Source organism: Sebastes fasciatus, chromosome 6, assembly GCF_043250625.1.
Source record: "Sebastes fasciatus isolate fSebFas1 chromosome 6, fSebFas1.pri, whole genome shotgun sequence".
NCBI classification, from domain to species: Eukaryota; Metazoa; Chordata; class Actinopteri; order Perciformes; family Sebastidae; genus Sebastes; species Sebastes fasciatus.
The window spans coordinates 3839291-3853979 of NC_133800.1; the positions used below are offsets into that span (position 1 = coordinate 3839291).

Consider the following 14689-nt stretch of genomic DNA (forward strand, 5'->3'; position numbering starts at 1 on the left):
ACGCACAATTTCTGAATACGGGCTTTGTGTGTTTCTCTGTATATTGAGCGTTTTGATAGTTTAACAGTATTTATATAGCACTTAATACTGCTTTATAATATAAAAGACATGAAAATCTCACTTTGAGATACAGGATTACCATTTTATTCAACTTTTCTACTAACATGCTACACTTTTAACATCACTACATTTATTTGCAGCTGAACATTTTACATGCAAAACATGTGATAAGCATAATGTATATTATGAGGCATTGTTATAGATGAAACTATCCAACAGCATATAAAATAGTTAAAAGCTCAAACCAACTACAATTTGGTGCTTACATGTTAATGCATTGATAACGATAATCCTGTGGTGAAGTGAGTGTGAGTACTTTTACTTTTGATAGTTTTGAGCACATTTTGCTTGTGATATTAGTACTTTTACTGACTGTAATCCCTCACATGTGATGTTCATTATTTCCAGCTGATTAGAGCACTGTGTGTGTTTCGGAACTGTGCTTGACATCTCCCTCACCGTCCTATTAACTCTGTTGCATTTTTGAGGGCGGGACAAATGACACATTTATCATTCTTATTAGTACACCAAGCGGTACGACAGAGTATTAAGGCCACATTGAGGAAAAAAAATAATCTACGGTAACTTAGTCGGTAATTTCCGAGAATAAAGTCATAACTTTACGAGAAAAAAAGGCGTAAAATTACGAGAATAAAGTCATAAATTTACGAGAAAAGAAGTAATATTACGAGAATATAGTCATAATTTTACAAGAAAAAAGTAATATTACAGGAATAAAGTCGTAATTTTATGAGGAATAAAGTCATAACTTTACGAGAAAAAAAGGCGTAAAATTACGAGAATATAGTCGTAAATTTACAAGAAAAAAGTCGTAATATTACGAGAATAAAGTAACTTTACAAGAAAAAAGTCCTAATATTACAAGAATAAAGTTGTAATTTTACGAGAAAAAAAGTCGGAATATTACTAGAATAAAGTCATACGTTTTACATGTTATTTTTGGGTGAAAATAGAGCAGCGTGCCGCCTGTGCGAAAATGAGAAACGTGGAGCATCTTGTGAAGTTATACTTTAGTTTAGGTTTCACAAATAAGGAAATACTTCATCTTTTGGCACATCAGCACTACATTATCATCAGTATCAGGACCTTGAAAAGATTGTGCAAGAAACTGCATTTATTCCGAAGAAATAAACCGAGACAAACAGCTGCTACCCGTCCAGAAGCAGGCTCAGGCTGCTATGTCCTCCCGCCCGTTTTGTTGGTTGCTGGTAATGTGTTTTCCTAATATTACGACTTTTTTTCTCCTAAATTTACTACTTTATTCTCGTAATATTTAAACTTTTTCTCTTGTAAAGTTACGACTTTATTCTCGTAATATTACAAATTCTTTCTCGTAAAGTTATGACTTTATTCTCGTAAAATTTCGACTTTTTTTCTCGTAAAGTTATGACTTTATTCTTGTAATATTAAGACTTTATTCTCGTAATATTATGACTTTATTCTCGAAATCTCAAATTTGTTTTCCTCATTGTGGCCCTAATACTCTGTCGTAAATCAGAGGTCTGATCAGCCACTGTAATGGAAACACCTGTGTTGGTGTGTAAGGCCTTTCTAAGTAATGGGTCCACAGCTCTGACGCTCACATTCCTGAAGAAATGTCTTGACTTGCTGTAATTGTAAATGATAAGAATAAATGTACATATGGGGGCATGTTTGAAGTGAATTCAGGAGGGTATGTTGTTTTATTTCTGTGGACAAATGGTAGATTTAATTGATTGCAGGAAGAAAAGCTCTGGAATTAGTGGATACTTTGCCAGACTGGATTCTGATGACATGTATTTAAAGTCTAAACCGGATTCTCCCCATTGTTCACACCAAACCCACAAAGCACATGTTTACTTTGCTTATGAATAGGCACTTCTGGCCTATTTATTTCTCTTAAGAATTCCTAGCACCCTCTAATTTAGCTGTGTCTGGGCTGTTTAATGATTTAGTTTGAATTGTTATGAGGCAGGCTTGAAGTGAATAATGCTAAGGGCATGAACCAGATGATGAATTAGCGGTTTACTGTACCCACACATATCAGCAGCCGTATAAAATGCAAGACTAAGAAGAATGAGCACTCATTGTTTTGCGTTTGTCAGAGTTGGGACATTTCAGAGTTAGTCTGCTGTGTTCCTATGGTATTCAGTGATAAGAGGATACTCAACAATCAAGGTAGGTCTTCAGACAGGAACGCTATATTATCTGAGGTAATACAGCTTAAAGAGTAATATTTCACTTTTGTTGATAACTTTTTGTAACTCGTGCCAAAATTACAGTATATTGTAAGAAATGACTTCCATTTCTTTAATAGATTTTTATTTTTATTTTATTTATTTTGATTGAAACATTTACATTGAACTGATTTGTGGAATTCCCTACTTAGTAAATTCTCCTACATGTAAAGGTCCTGCATTCAAAACGTTATTTGAGCGAAGATACAAAAGGTATTATCACAAAGTGTACTTAAAGTATCAAAAGTAAAAGTATTCATTATGCATGCAGAATAGGGTTTTATACAGTATACATGTATATCTATCTATAGAGATAACTATAACGGATGCGTCCATGTGTGAGCAGCATTTTTGTTGTAGCTGCTCGAGGTGGAGCTGGTTTTAATTACTTTATAAAGGCAGTTCAATATGGAAAACCCACAATCTTAGACAGACATCTCTGTCTATAATCGAGTCCTAAAAACTTTCTCTTGCAGTGTAGGTAGAATATTTTAACTAGTTTTTAATGTCAATCAACTTGTTTAAAAAAAAATGTTATACAAATGTGTGTCTGTATCTTGAAACACAAACGAAAAACAGGTTGCAACAATAGAATTCTGAAAAAACAAATTGATTTGCATTGAAAAGGTGATGAAATATTCTTTCCACACTGGCAGATTTTCTTTTCACCTTTCTACAGGAAAATTTAAACTCAATTTTAGGCTCAGTTCCAGACTAATCGAGACTTCACAAGAGGGAGATTTTCACTGAAATGTTTTGTATGAAGAATAATCTGCAAAATAACAAGTAGCTGTAGCCGTGGAGCTAAAAGTACAATATTTCCCTCTGACATGTAGTGGAGTAAATGCACAACGTATTTACCAATTTACCAATATAGTGCTTATTTGTTTCAGCAAATACAGGAAAGACAGCAATGGCAGTTCTGAGGACTACACTGTGTGCTGTCCTCATGGTGACTGTGGCGTTGTCTAAACCAGTGAGTAGTACTACTATAATCCTACTACTACAATAAAGCAATGTAAAGAGATTAAGAACAATTCCTTGTTATAAAAAAACAGGTCTATCTGAGTGACGGCGTGGATTCATCCAAGTCATCAGAGTCCAGTGAGTCAAATTCTTCAGAGGAGACGGCCTCTCGTGTGGGGCTTTCACAGGAACCTCTGCAGCCAGCGTTCCCAGAGACAGACCTGCCTAATGCTATGGAGGAGACTGACCCCACGGGCGCTGCAGCCCTACTTCCCTCTATAGACGCAGGGCCTTCTCCAGCCACCCTCGATACTTCAGCACTGCTGGACACGGAGGACCCACAAACCTCCACTGACACAGACGCTTTACAGCTCATGCCGGATGATCCTTCACAGACTGCTCTGGGCATAGACATTTCTCAGGACATGCCTGATTCTGATCCGGCTCAGGACTCAATCAACACTGACACAGTGCACGTCCTACCAGATGCAGAGGTCTCACTCCACCCAGCGCTTACAGACACTGGTACAATCATAGGTGGTGCTGGCATAAATCAACCACAAGTCACCACCACCACCACCACTACATACCAAAGATTCCCCCAGGGTACAACTCCACCCTTTCCTCCACACGTCATCAAGCCAACACCTCCACCATTCTCCACAGCCCCAGCCCTGCCCGTCCCCATCGGAACCACCATGACCGGTGTTCCTGTTTGTTTCACTTTCCAGTTCACGACCCCTGAGCCGGATCCACCCAGAGGAGATAGCATGTGATCTGACAAGAAAGTGTTTCCACTTAAAGGTCCCATATCATGCTCATTTTCAGTTTCATACTTGTATTTTGTGTTTCTGCTAAAATATGTTTGCATGCTGTAATGTTCAAAAAAAACTTTATTTTCCTCATACTGTCTGCCTGAATTTACCTGTATTTACCCTCTGTCTGAAACGCTCCGCTTTAGTGCATTTCAACAGAATTGCGTTGCTAAGCAACAGTTTGGGTGCATGTTTACTTCCTGTCAGCTGATGTTATTTACATACACTGCAACAGGAAATAAACTGGGACACATTTAGAATGTGTACGTTTAAAACTGTGTAATGATCTATATATTGTATATTTGTGACATCACGAATGGACGGAAATCCTAACGGCTTGTTTCAAATGCGCAATTTCTGAATACAGGCTGTGTGTATTTCTCCATATATTGAGCATTTTGATAGTTTAACAGTATTTATATATCACTTAAACCTACTTTATAATATAAAAGACATGAAAATCTCACTTTTTACAATATGGGACCTTTAAGGTTACTGGTTCGGTCCATGTTATTGCTGTACATACTGTATACAGTAGTTAGTGGTGTCTTGATGCTTTATCATTGTGATATCAGGTCTAAATATCCAGACTACACTTGGCTTTACTTTCATTTAGCATTTCCTTCATCATGGTAATCTTTGTTTTAATGGTACTAGTGTACACAGGGCTGGCTCTAGTTCTTTTGGTGCCCTAAGCGAAATTCGAATTTGGAGATCCCCAAATCTTTAAATAAAAGTGTTTAGTCAGTTTCACTACAATAAGTGCGGCCGGGCAGATGAAAAAGTTACAATTCATTACATTAAGAGAGACACGGGGTGAAAAGTGTATTTCTTTCTTTATTTGTTCATTTGTTAACGGTTGTCACTGGAATATTTTTCAAATTATAATTATTATTATTTATTTTTTTAAGTTATTTTTATAAAACGATCGCTATATCGTGACAGTAGTACATCAAACAAGTAACCTGAAAAAAATCATGTGCCTCTGTGTCCTCCGGTGCTCTTAACGGCATCTGCAAGATTTCATAGACCAGAGGAAAACAAGCAGTAACAGCTGATCTGAGATCTGCTGTCCATCTGCTTTCTATGAGAGCTGGCTGTCAATCACTCGCGAGCTCCGACCAAACGGTCAAACTAGGCAGCGCTGATCAAATATGAATCAATATTATGTTACTGTAATGTCTATTTCTCTCCTCAAATGTTTTCAGAATCATCTTGTAGTGTACTGTTTAGCTGTAAAATGAGAAAGTTTGTGACACTGCCGCCATTGTGAAATCTGGTGAAGGAACGCCAACTTCCGGTCACATGACCGGAGCACAGCCAATAGGAACGCTCTCTCAATGAAATGACCTGTGATTGGTCAAAGTCGCCCATCACAGGCTAGATTTTCTAAAGTCTGAAAACAGAGCCATGAGGAGGAGCAGAAGTCTAGTTATCTCTCAGAACATTTGAATTACAATATGCTGAAAGGTTGTTATGGAATTTTTGCCCAATGATGCCAAATATATACTGCCTACTGCTGCTTTAAGCTGGCCCTGAGTGTACATGACTGCTATACAAACAGTGGAAAAGTAACACCTCAAATGTATTTGTATGAGCAGCAAAAAATGAAAATGTAATGTTATTAAATGTTCTTATCTCTAATTCAATGATTGGTTCAGGAGACAGCACAACAGTATTTTAGTAAAATTATGATGTTTATTGAGACTTGGTTTTACTGTCATTGTAAAGGTAACCAAACTTTACACCTGCAAGTAACAAAAACACAAAAAAGCAAATGTTACCAGAATCAAGGGCCTTATGTCACAGCAGCCATACCAGGAATTACAGTACTGTATGAGAAGGAAACAGTCAATAGGTACTGCAGCATGTGTTGCAGTTGTAATTATGCATATTATATTATAACAAATAGGTAAGACTTGGAATATATTTCCAATGCCACAGACCATACTGTCATCTCCTTGGCTGACTTTAGAAAACGAGCAGGCTAAAGGGCCCAATCAGCACGTTTTTGGACTATCTAAATTACTGGTACATTTACACATTTATACATAACGCAATTGTTTGACTTATCAATGAGAAATTATTTTTTCTAAATGTTTCTCAGCTTATCATAACTGTTATACTTCAGTTTTTACAATCCATAACCATAAACAACATTAGTCATTTTGGGAGTGACAGCAGCTTCCAAACCTGTGTTTTGAATATGCTTTTGTTTATATTTGGATTACAGCTAGGGACTTTAACAAGAATTAGATAGACAAATTTCAATTGTAGCATTTATCCATCCATCCATCCATCCATCTTCAACCGCTTATCCGGGATCGGGTCGCAGGGGCAACAGCTCCAGCAGGGGACCCCAAACTTCCCTTTCCCGGGCCACATTAACCAGCTCTGACTGGGGGATCCCGAGGCGTTTATTATTTTTATTATTTTATTATTAATAAAACATTATCAAGAGTGGGATCAACACTCAGCAATTAAAATACAGACTCAAGTCAAATCTAGAAAGATGCTATCTGTTTAAAGGACCAATAGGTAGTACTGACAGTTTAAAATGGGTAACAGTCCAAATTCAAAACATTGGAGCTATGGCCCGTCTGCTCCTCCCGTGTGACTGATAGCAGTGCGCGTTTTCGCAATTTAAAACCTTTTGGACACGAGCATGTTAGCCTCTGGCCAGCAGCAGTAGACGTAATCACTTTACCGGCTGTGTGTCTCAAATACTCGCTGCCATGATGACCAGCTGCACACGGACCACATAGAGAGATGCCCCGAGGCTTTCGGCCGGTCGGGTAGAATCTAACGTTAACGTTATCTCTGTTGGTCCAGTTGGTTTACTTGTTTCCATGGCTGCTGAAGGCTGTGTTTGTGTGCCAATTTGTTTTATACGTGGCAACGGGGTGTTGAAATGGGCAGTGGACGAGATCACACAGATCCAAAACAAAAAACAGACGTTCCGGACCGGAATGGAAATTTCAAAGGAGAACATCCTGGCTGTAGCATTGTTGTCGGAGAAGCCAGTATTTCAATTCAGCATGTTTCCTTAATCTCTGATGACACATCGTGATCATTTTATGATTTATTACAGTAAATATTTTACATATTGGTCCTTTAATCTTTGACTGACAGGGCATCTATGCAAGAAAAAGCAGCAAATGCACGGGGATTTAGCCCATGAACCTTTTGGGAATTTTCTGCACAAATGCCTTGTGAATCTTTTTGAGATATTTGTATGATCCATTTTAAATTCCCTGTGTGGATTTCCACTTTTACAAAATCCTGAATTGTATTTTAATCCTATTCACCTCATTTGCACGTTGCCTTGTACCATGCTGCCAGTTAAGTTAACGTGCAGACTAACTACTTTGTTAATCACGATGACTTCTGCCTGAGGTTAGTTTTAATTTCTGTTTGTGTTTGACAAACTTAGTGTAACGCGCCTTGGTTAACACTTCTTACTGAGAGTATTTAAATTGGCTGTAGTGTGGCACAGTCCCCGAACTTAACAGAAAACAATCACAATCGATCCGATACTGTACAACCTTCACCACCAGTAGCAGGTAACCAGCTCATTGTTTTATCACGACGCCACACAGTGGCTCAGTGGTTATACTGTCACCCCCCCCACCCCCCAGCAACACCTTTCTGGGTAGTCAGGTGGACTAGGACTCTAAATTGCATGTTGCTTTAGTCCTTTGATAGCCTGATACCCTTCATCTCACACAGTGCATGCTGGGATGGGTTCCACCACTGAAGAGGATAGGTACAGAAAATAGATGTTTTTTTTTGTACAATCTAGGAATATTGGCTCAGTCTACTCAATGTAAGTTAGTACGAGTTAAGTGCACCAGCCAAACGTCTAAAATACAAAGGTAATTTCTAATGTGGCGTGGGTGACTGAGGTTGATCCTGCTGCTCTGGCTCTGTGTCTGTCTCTGCCTCAGTCTCTGTGTCCTGCTCTGGCTGCTGCTGCTGCTGTTGAGGCTGCTGGATGAGTCCTCCGTCCTGAGCTGTGTTGTAGGAACCACAGGCGCTGCACTTCATCCCCAGCACATGGAAAGGCACAGTGCAGTGGGCTTGGCAGTCGTTACATATAATCTATAGTAAGCAAAAACAAAAGTAATGGATTACATATAAAGACAACCGTTTGGATCGGATGATTACTTGCAATGATCACCGAGAACCATCTTTGTTGAATTGTACAAATTAGATTGAATGAAATGCAAAAATGTAGGCATGTCATGTCTAAAAAGATTCTGATCCATCAGTAATTCAACCCTTCTTTTAACCCTCTGACCCCCTCAATAGACCCGTTTTTGTCTTTTTTAGGGGGGGTACAGGGAGTCCTGTCCTTAGGGGGAGATAGCAGGTCAGCAGTAGGTGACATCTACCATAGAAGTGGTGTACATCATCTGAAAGCTGGGAACCTGAAGATTAATTTGAGATGCAGCTCAGCACTGTGTGTCAAGTTGTTCTAGACATAAATCAGAAATAAGAAATCATTCATTCATTCATTAAAATAAATTATGTGTAGTGTATAAGGGTTTAAAACATTATGATAGAAGTATACGACGGTCATTCTCAGGCTCACTCATGTCTCATAAGTTGTTACAATTTGCAATTTTTGGGTTGATACCATTTGTTTTACAGATTTGGTGCTAAATTTAACCAATTTTTACCACTTGAGAATTGATAAAAATGAGCAAAAATCACTCCAAAATACCGCATTAAGACACCAAGACCTTGAGGAACATCATATAAAAAGCAATGCTGTGATTTGGTGTCAGAAACTTTGGACATTTTGAGATTTCTGCAAGAATTGCATTTTTTGGCGATTGGATGGCGAGCACTTCTGTTGTGTAAACTGCTCAGAAACCCTCTTATTGTCAATCTACCTAGGAGAGCCATCCATCCTCTGAATGCTCTAGGTCTCTAGTTTATGGCTGTAAAGTTTCATGTGGCTCTGATTATCTTAGAGGTCACCACAGGTCATTTTATACAGTGAGGTCAATACAAGTCAATACAATGAAATGGCTACTATGGGGACTAACATCATCACACATGAATACAGTTGGGCTCATTGGATCCGCAAGAGTCTCAGCTTTACAGTGACACCCAATTTATGTAATTCAAGACTGTTTAGGGACCCCAGTATGCAGAAATATTCAAACACACCATTTTACAATAGGCGAAAATAACACATTTATACTGCATTCAAAAAACTGCATGGTTTTGGCCCCAAACTGCATGTGAGTGTCATCAAGCAACCATTGCAGATGAGTTTTGTAACTTTCAATAATATCTGCATAAGGGCTGTCAGTCAATTAAAAAATGAATCGTGATTAATCGCAAATGAATCACACATTTTTTATCTGTTCAAAATGTACCTTAAAAGGGAGATTTGTCAAGTATTTAATACTCTTATCAACATGGGAGTAGGCAAATATACTTGCTTTAAGCAAATGTATGCATATATTTCTTATTGGAAATCAATTAACAACACAAAACAATGACAAATATTGTCCAGAAACCCTCACAGGTACTGCATTTAGCATAAAACAATATGCTCAAATCATAACATGGCAAACTGCAGCCCAACAGGCAACAAAGTGGGCATGTCTGTAAAGGGGAGACTCGTGGGTACCCATAGAACCCATTTACATATCTCGAGGTCAGAGGTCAAGGGACCCCTTTGAAAATGCTCATGCCAATTTTTCCTCGCCAAAATTTAGCCTGACTTTGCGGCGTTATTTAGCCTCCTTCCCTACAAGCTAGCATAAGAAACAATGGATTTTTAAGGTTTTCTAGCTTCATATGATACCCGTACCTTCACTCTACCTTCACTCTACCTTCTAACACTGAACCTGCTACAGCCTCTGAAAGACAGGCCTCAGAGGTTTGGACTAAACTAAAAGATCACATGTGCATATTATTGTATTATTGAGGTCTTACTTTGACAGTAGCACCCTGGTACTCGGTGGGCATCGGTGACAGGGAAATCTCTTTGTCTATCCGATCCCAGTGGTCCTCCATGTCCCAGGCAGAGTGCATACACAGCGGGCAGCGATACGCTCTACAGCAAAGGAAGAAAAGTCACATTTAGTGTAAGGCCCTCTCTCTGCCTTATGTTTATATGCACTATAGTAACCTGGGAACTGTTAATCCACGAATCCATGCAGCAGGTCAGTGATCAGATTTATCACCCACCACACCTTATTTTGCACCCACGGCTGACTTATTTTAACTGTAGTGACAGTTTTTGGTGTGTGTGTCTGTGTTGGAGCTTTTCCTCACAGTGCCAGTGTGTGTCTGAATTTAACAAATAGTCAAATATTCAGCGGTGGAAACCGACTTTGTGTTAGTGGTCAGTTTCAGTCAGACTCTGGATGGAATCATTTTAAATAAGAGGACGTGTTATGATCTCTCTGTTCATTCATTGCTCAGCTGTTACTTTCCCCTTTCTGCATGAAAACGCACTGACTGATGCAGGACTCAATTGTTCCAGCAACGCCTGAAAGGTTTATGTCAAACAAACAAATAATTGAACCTGGAATGAGACTGTATTTTACTAAATTACCAGGAAAAAAAGGACTCATTAGACATACCCCGTTCTAACCATGTCATCAAAGCAGGTCCTGCAGAGAATGGGAACAAATACATTAACTGTTACCTTTATGTCACAGCACATCTTGAAATATGATTAGTAAATGAATAGAATATATATTTGAAGATAACATTGGGCTACAAAATATAAAATTTTGATTTATTAGTCTTCAACAATATTTTAATATCTTTTCAATTCTCTTCATCTTTGTAATTATATCATATTTGTATTTGTGTTTTACAGATACTATAATTATTTTTAAAACATAATATATAGAGTAATCAATCTGTAAAGAAATCTGTCAAGCCAATGACACACATTCAGTGTAATAAAAACTGGGATATGTACAAACAGCTAAATATGCACAATTCATTCCCTCAACGCTGAGCTAATAGTATTTAGAGAATTATAAGAGTCATACTTGTGTAAAAGATGGCCGCATGGAAGAACGTGAGCTCCGATTCTGGACGTGTGAATATCCTGTACATACATACAAAAGAAAATCAGATCAGGTTGTAGAGAAAGTAATGAATTACATAAACAGCCAGCAGCTGTTGCCATACTGTCCTCTAATGTCTTATATGTTTTATTACCTCCATACACACTGGGCAGTTCTGCCTTGAAACATTTTCAACACACTGAAACATAAAAGAAGTGTAAATGACATCAGTGAGGACACTCATAAAACAGAATACACATGATGTGTGTGTGTGTGTGTGTGTGTGTGTGTGCGTGTGTGTTTCAGGCTAATAATCACCTTGTGGTTTCCCCGCAGATCCTGGGCTAAACACAGATTGCACTTCTCACAATGGAAATACTTCTCCCTGGGCCCAATCCTGTAGGGGTCAAAACACAGCGTCACTGACACAGATGACAATCACCTCATGTATGAATAACGTGTAACATGACATAACAACTGTCAACATGAAATATCAGCATATGGCAGATTTAAAAACCCACTGAATTATTGATTGTTGTGTTAGACGATTTGGAAACACTGAATTCTAATACCAGAATGATACAACATTGTAGATAGTTAACTTGAATTACTGTAGCAAGAAAATTACAAAATTGGGGGCATCTTTAAGAAGGTATTCAACGAGACATTTGTACTTTTATTCCCCAAATATCCATATTATTGTTAGTGTCTTCTACGAAGGCTACAATTATAAAAAAGATTTGTAAAAAAAAGCTGGGTGACAAGTATTTAAAGGTCCAGTGTGTAGATTGCAACCAACTGAAGCCTCTCCTGTGTGCCAAAGTGCGTAAAGTGTGTGTATATACGTGGGAAGTGAGTGGTGAAGCAAGAGAGAGAGAAAGTGGCGGCGATGGGAGCGAGTGCCGTTATCGACTCCGGCCTAAGCAGGAAAAGTTAACAGAGTTTGGTTTGTCCGTTCTGGGCTACTGTTGAAACATGGCGGTGCAACATGGCGGACTTCATGGAGAGTAGGGATGCAAAAATGCAGCCGATCATTTTGTTGCTGCATTAAAAAGGTTTACACTTCAATTGTAATTCCTGTCAATTTTGAAGATTTTTTTGCCAAGTTGTTGGTGTACGGTTTATTATTTTGATAATAAAGAACAATTCAGTAAATTTATATCTATGTATTTATTTGTTACATTTTGTTTTACAAAGTTAGGAAAGCAAAGTTAAAGTCGAGCCTGATGTTGCCTTACACATAAAAGAATGATCCCAGTCGCTTCCACACAGTGAGGCCTACAGCTGATTAATTAAACAAGGATCGGTGCTTGGTATCGGCCGATACACAAAGCCCAGGTATCGCTATCGCTATGGGGACTGAAAAAGTTGGATCGGTGCATTCCTAATGGAGAGGGGACCCGCTCCCTATGTAGATATAAACGGCTCATTCTAAGGTAACAAAAACACAACGATTCTTATTATCAGGTGATTATACACACAAAAAAAACATACTTATTAATATTACATACCATTTCTGCCAATAGATCCCACTAATTGTTACACTGTGTTCCTTTAACATATATAAACTCTACTATTGCTCACCTGCATATTCCACAGGGCAGACAGTGGTACTGCTTCTTATCCTTGTCGAACAAGTGGCAAATGTCACAGTAATACTCCCCAAACTGCGCATGACACTGCTGGCAAGTCTGCTGTGCCTGAAAGAGTGACATCTTTAATTTAGCACCACTGTGATTTAACCACTGCATACACAAAAGCAACATAAATACCAAAGGGGAAACATTCAGGATCACTGAGTGGTCCTGCTCCAGCTGACAGTGGAGTTGAAACCCATCAGCTGCGGTTGTTTGTCTCAGTTACCTGCTGCACCGTCTGACACTCGGAACACTGAACCTCTCTGACTTTGAATCGATCCAGCTGGTGGTTCTCCTCTGCATCGTGGCACAGCCGACACACATACAGTTTATCACAGCAAGGTGCCTGCAGAGCACAGAAACATGTCATCATTACACGGGGGCATGGGCAGGTGGATGACGATGGAGGTCAATCATAGTCATATCACAGCTTATGATTACACATTTGGGCAAACTCTGTCTCAACATGACATTTTATCAAGCTGCAACAAAACTGGAAGTTTACAGAAAGGTAAGAAGGAAGCCTCGATTACTTTATCTATGCATACATGTAAGAAATAAGCAACGCATGACTGACGTAGTGAGTGATAAGCTAAGTAATGACATCACGTTACTCACTAAGCCCTGGCCATTTCCTTAGTGTTATGCAGCGATCATATTACACGAATGAGTCATAAGGACACAGTTGCTGTGTTACAACCCTGGCTAGCTGTAAGAACTAACGCTAGCTAGGCTAGGCTAGCTGTGAGTGGTTGCTATCAGAGAGCTGTACAGCAGCGTAACAGTGAGTCATATTCAACACCAATATGCCTCCATTTAGCATCTATGACATATATTTATATATATACAATACATTTCATAAAGTTAACTCACTTTTAATAAGCAGCTGCGCACATAATGCTCACAGCCGGCAGGGGAAGCCATGTCTCCTCCAGAGCTGGGATCTTCTTCTTCTGCTTCTTCTTGTGCGGTGACGAGTTGCCCTCTTCTCTTCTTCGTTTGTTTTTTTGTGTGACTGCGCAGCAACGCTTCCCCATTGGATGGTACCGCCCTCCTGTGTCTGAGGATCACAGGTGGTCCATGGATGTATATAACACATGCATTCTGATACACTTACTAAACCCGTTAGCAAACTATATTCATGTTACTTCTATTGGTTGTGTATTAAAAATACATTGCATGGGTGACAAGCAATTCAATGTTCAATTTTCTGATTTTCAAGTTCAGGTGAATCTTTGAACTCGAATCGTCAACTTCTTAGGCAAGGCAAGGCAGCTTTATCTTTAGAGCACATTTCAGCAACAGGGCAATTCAAAGTGCTTTACATAAAAATTCAAGAACATTGCGACAAAGTGCAAAAGAACATTAAGACATAATTAAAACAGTTATAAAAACATTAAAGATTAGAAAATAAAAACAAGCTAAAAATAAAAGCTAGGATAGAAGCTAAAATAGAGTATACCACACAAGAGTAAAAGCTCTAGTGCAGTATAAGATCATTATCTGGTTTAATAAAAGGCAGCAGCAGCAAACAGGAAAGTTTTAAGCTTTGATTTCAAAGAACTCAGAGTTGGAGTTGGTCTACGGCTTGTCTTTCTCCTCTTTGTTTATCAATGTCCATTGCCCATCACCGTGATCACGTGTGATCACAGTGACTCGATCACTGGCTTGATAAACAAAGTCCCCCCACTCATTTAGCATCTGCGCCGCTGGTGTAGTGGTATCATGCAAGATTCCCATTCTTGCGACCCGGGTTCGATTCCCGGGCGGCGCACGTCTTTTGCTTCAGTGAACATTAAAATGTTACAATGTCGCTCCAGTAGTTGATGAATTATATTTTTCAAATTACTTCAAGTCCTAATAAACTGCCGTCCATGGTACCATCTAGTGTCACATGCTGGTTTACGTGTATATCCCAGATGTTCCCA

The 14689-nt window shown here is 38.9% G+C and overlaps 2 protein-coding genes and 1 non-coding gene across 3 annotated transcripts; 2 read left to right on the top strand and 1 right to left on the bottom strand.

Annotated features, from left to right (window-relative positions):
* The first annotated feature begins 2098 nt into the window (after window positions 1-2098).
* Window positions 2099-5727, top strand: LOC141768822 (uncharacterized). Its single transcript, XM_074637217.1, has 3 exons — window positions 2099-2238; window positions 3191-3273; window positions 3356-5727. The coding sequence occupies exons 1-3, from the start codon at window positions 2202-2204 to the stop codon at window positions 4037-4039; spliced, it is 804 nt and encodes a 267-aa protein (XP_074493318.1). The 5' UTR covers window positions 2099-2201; the 3' UTR covers window positions 4040-5727.
* Window positions 5728-5963: 236 nt separating this feature from the next.
* On the bottom strand, window positions 5964-13801 carry rchy1 (ring finger and CHY zinc finger domain containing 1). The gene is made up of 9 exons (XM_074637216.1): window positions 13635-13801; window positions 12988-13107; window positions 12709-12824; window positions 11443-11521; window positions 11279-11323; window positions 11107-11165; window positions 10687-10716; window positions 10034-10154; window positions 5964-8179 (listed from the first exon to the last, which is right to left on the bottom strand). The coding sequence occupies exons 1-9, from the start codon at window positions 13683-13685 to the stop codon at window positions 7961-7963; spliced, it is 840 nt and encodes a 279-aa protein (XP_074493317.1). The 5' UTR covers window positions 13686-13801; the 3' UTR covers window positions 5964-7960.
* Window positions 13802-14464: 663 nt separating this feature from the next.
* On the top strand, window positions 14465-14535 carry trnag-ccc (transfer RNA glycine (anticodon CCC)). The gene has a single exon. It is a non-coding gene; the product is annotated as a tRNA-Gly (tRNA).
* Window positions 14536-14689: the final 154 nt, after the last annotated feature.

Excerpts from the sequence above, each read along its gene's own strand:
- rchy1 (XM_074637216.1), bottom strand. The coding sequence starts at position 13,685 with ATGGCTTCCCCTGCCGGCTGTGAGCATTATGTGCGCAGCTGCTTATTA. Across the intron at positions 11,522-12,708 it reads CTGCCCTGTGGAATATGCAG|GATTGGGCCCAGGGAGAAGT; the intron begins GTGAGCAATAGT and ends TGACCCCTACAG. Across the intron at positions 11,324-11,442 it reads ATCTGCGGGGAAACCACAAG|TGTGTTGAAAATGTTTCAAG; the intron begins GTGATTATTAGC and ends TTTATGTTTCAG.
- LOC141768822 (XM_074637217.1), top strand. The coding sequence starts at position 2,202 with ATGGTATTCAGTGATAAGAGGATACTCAACAATCAAG. Across the intron at positions 2,239-3,190 it reads GAGGATACTCAACAATCAAG|CAAATACAGGAAAGACAGCA; the intron begins GTAGGTCTTCAG and ends TATTTGTTTCAG. Across the intron at positions 3,274-3,355 it reads CTGTGGCGTTGTCTAAACCA|GTCTATCTGAGTGACGGCGT; the intron begins GTGAGTAGTACT and ends ATAAAAAAACAG.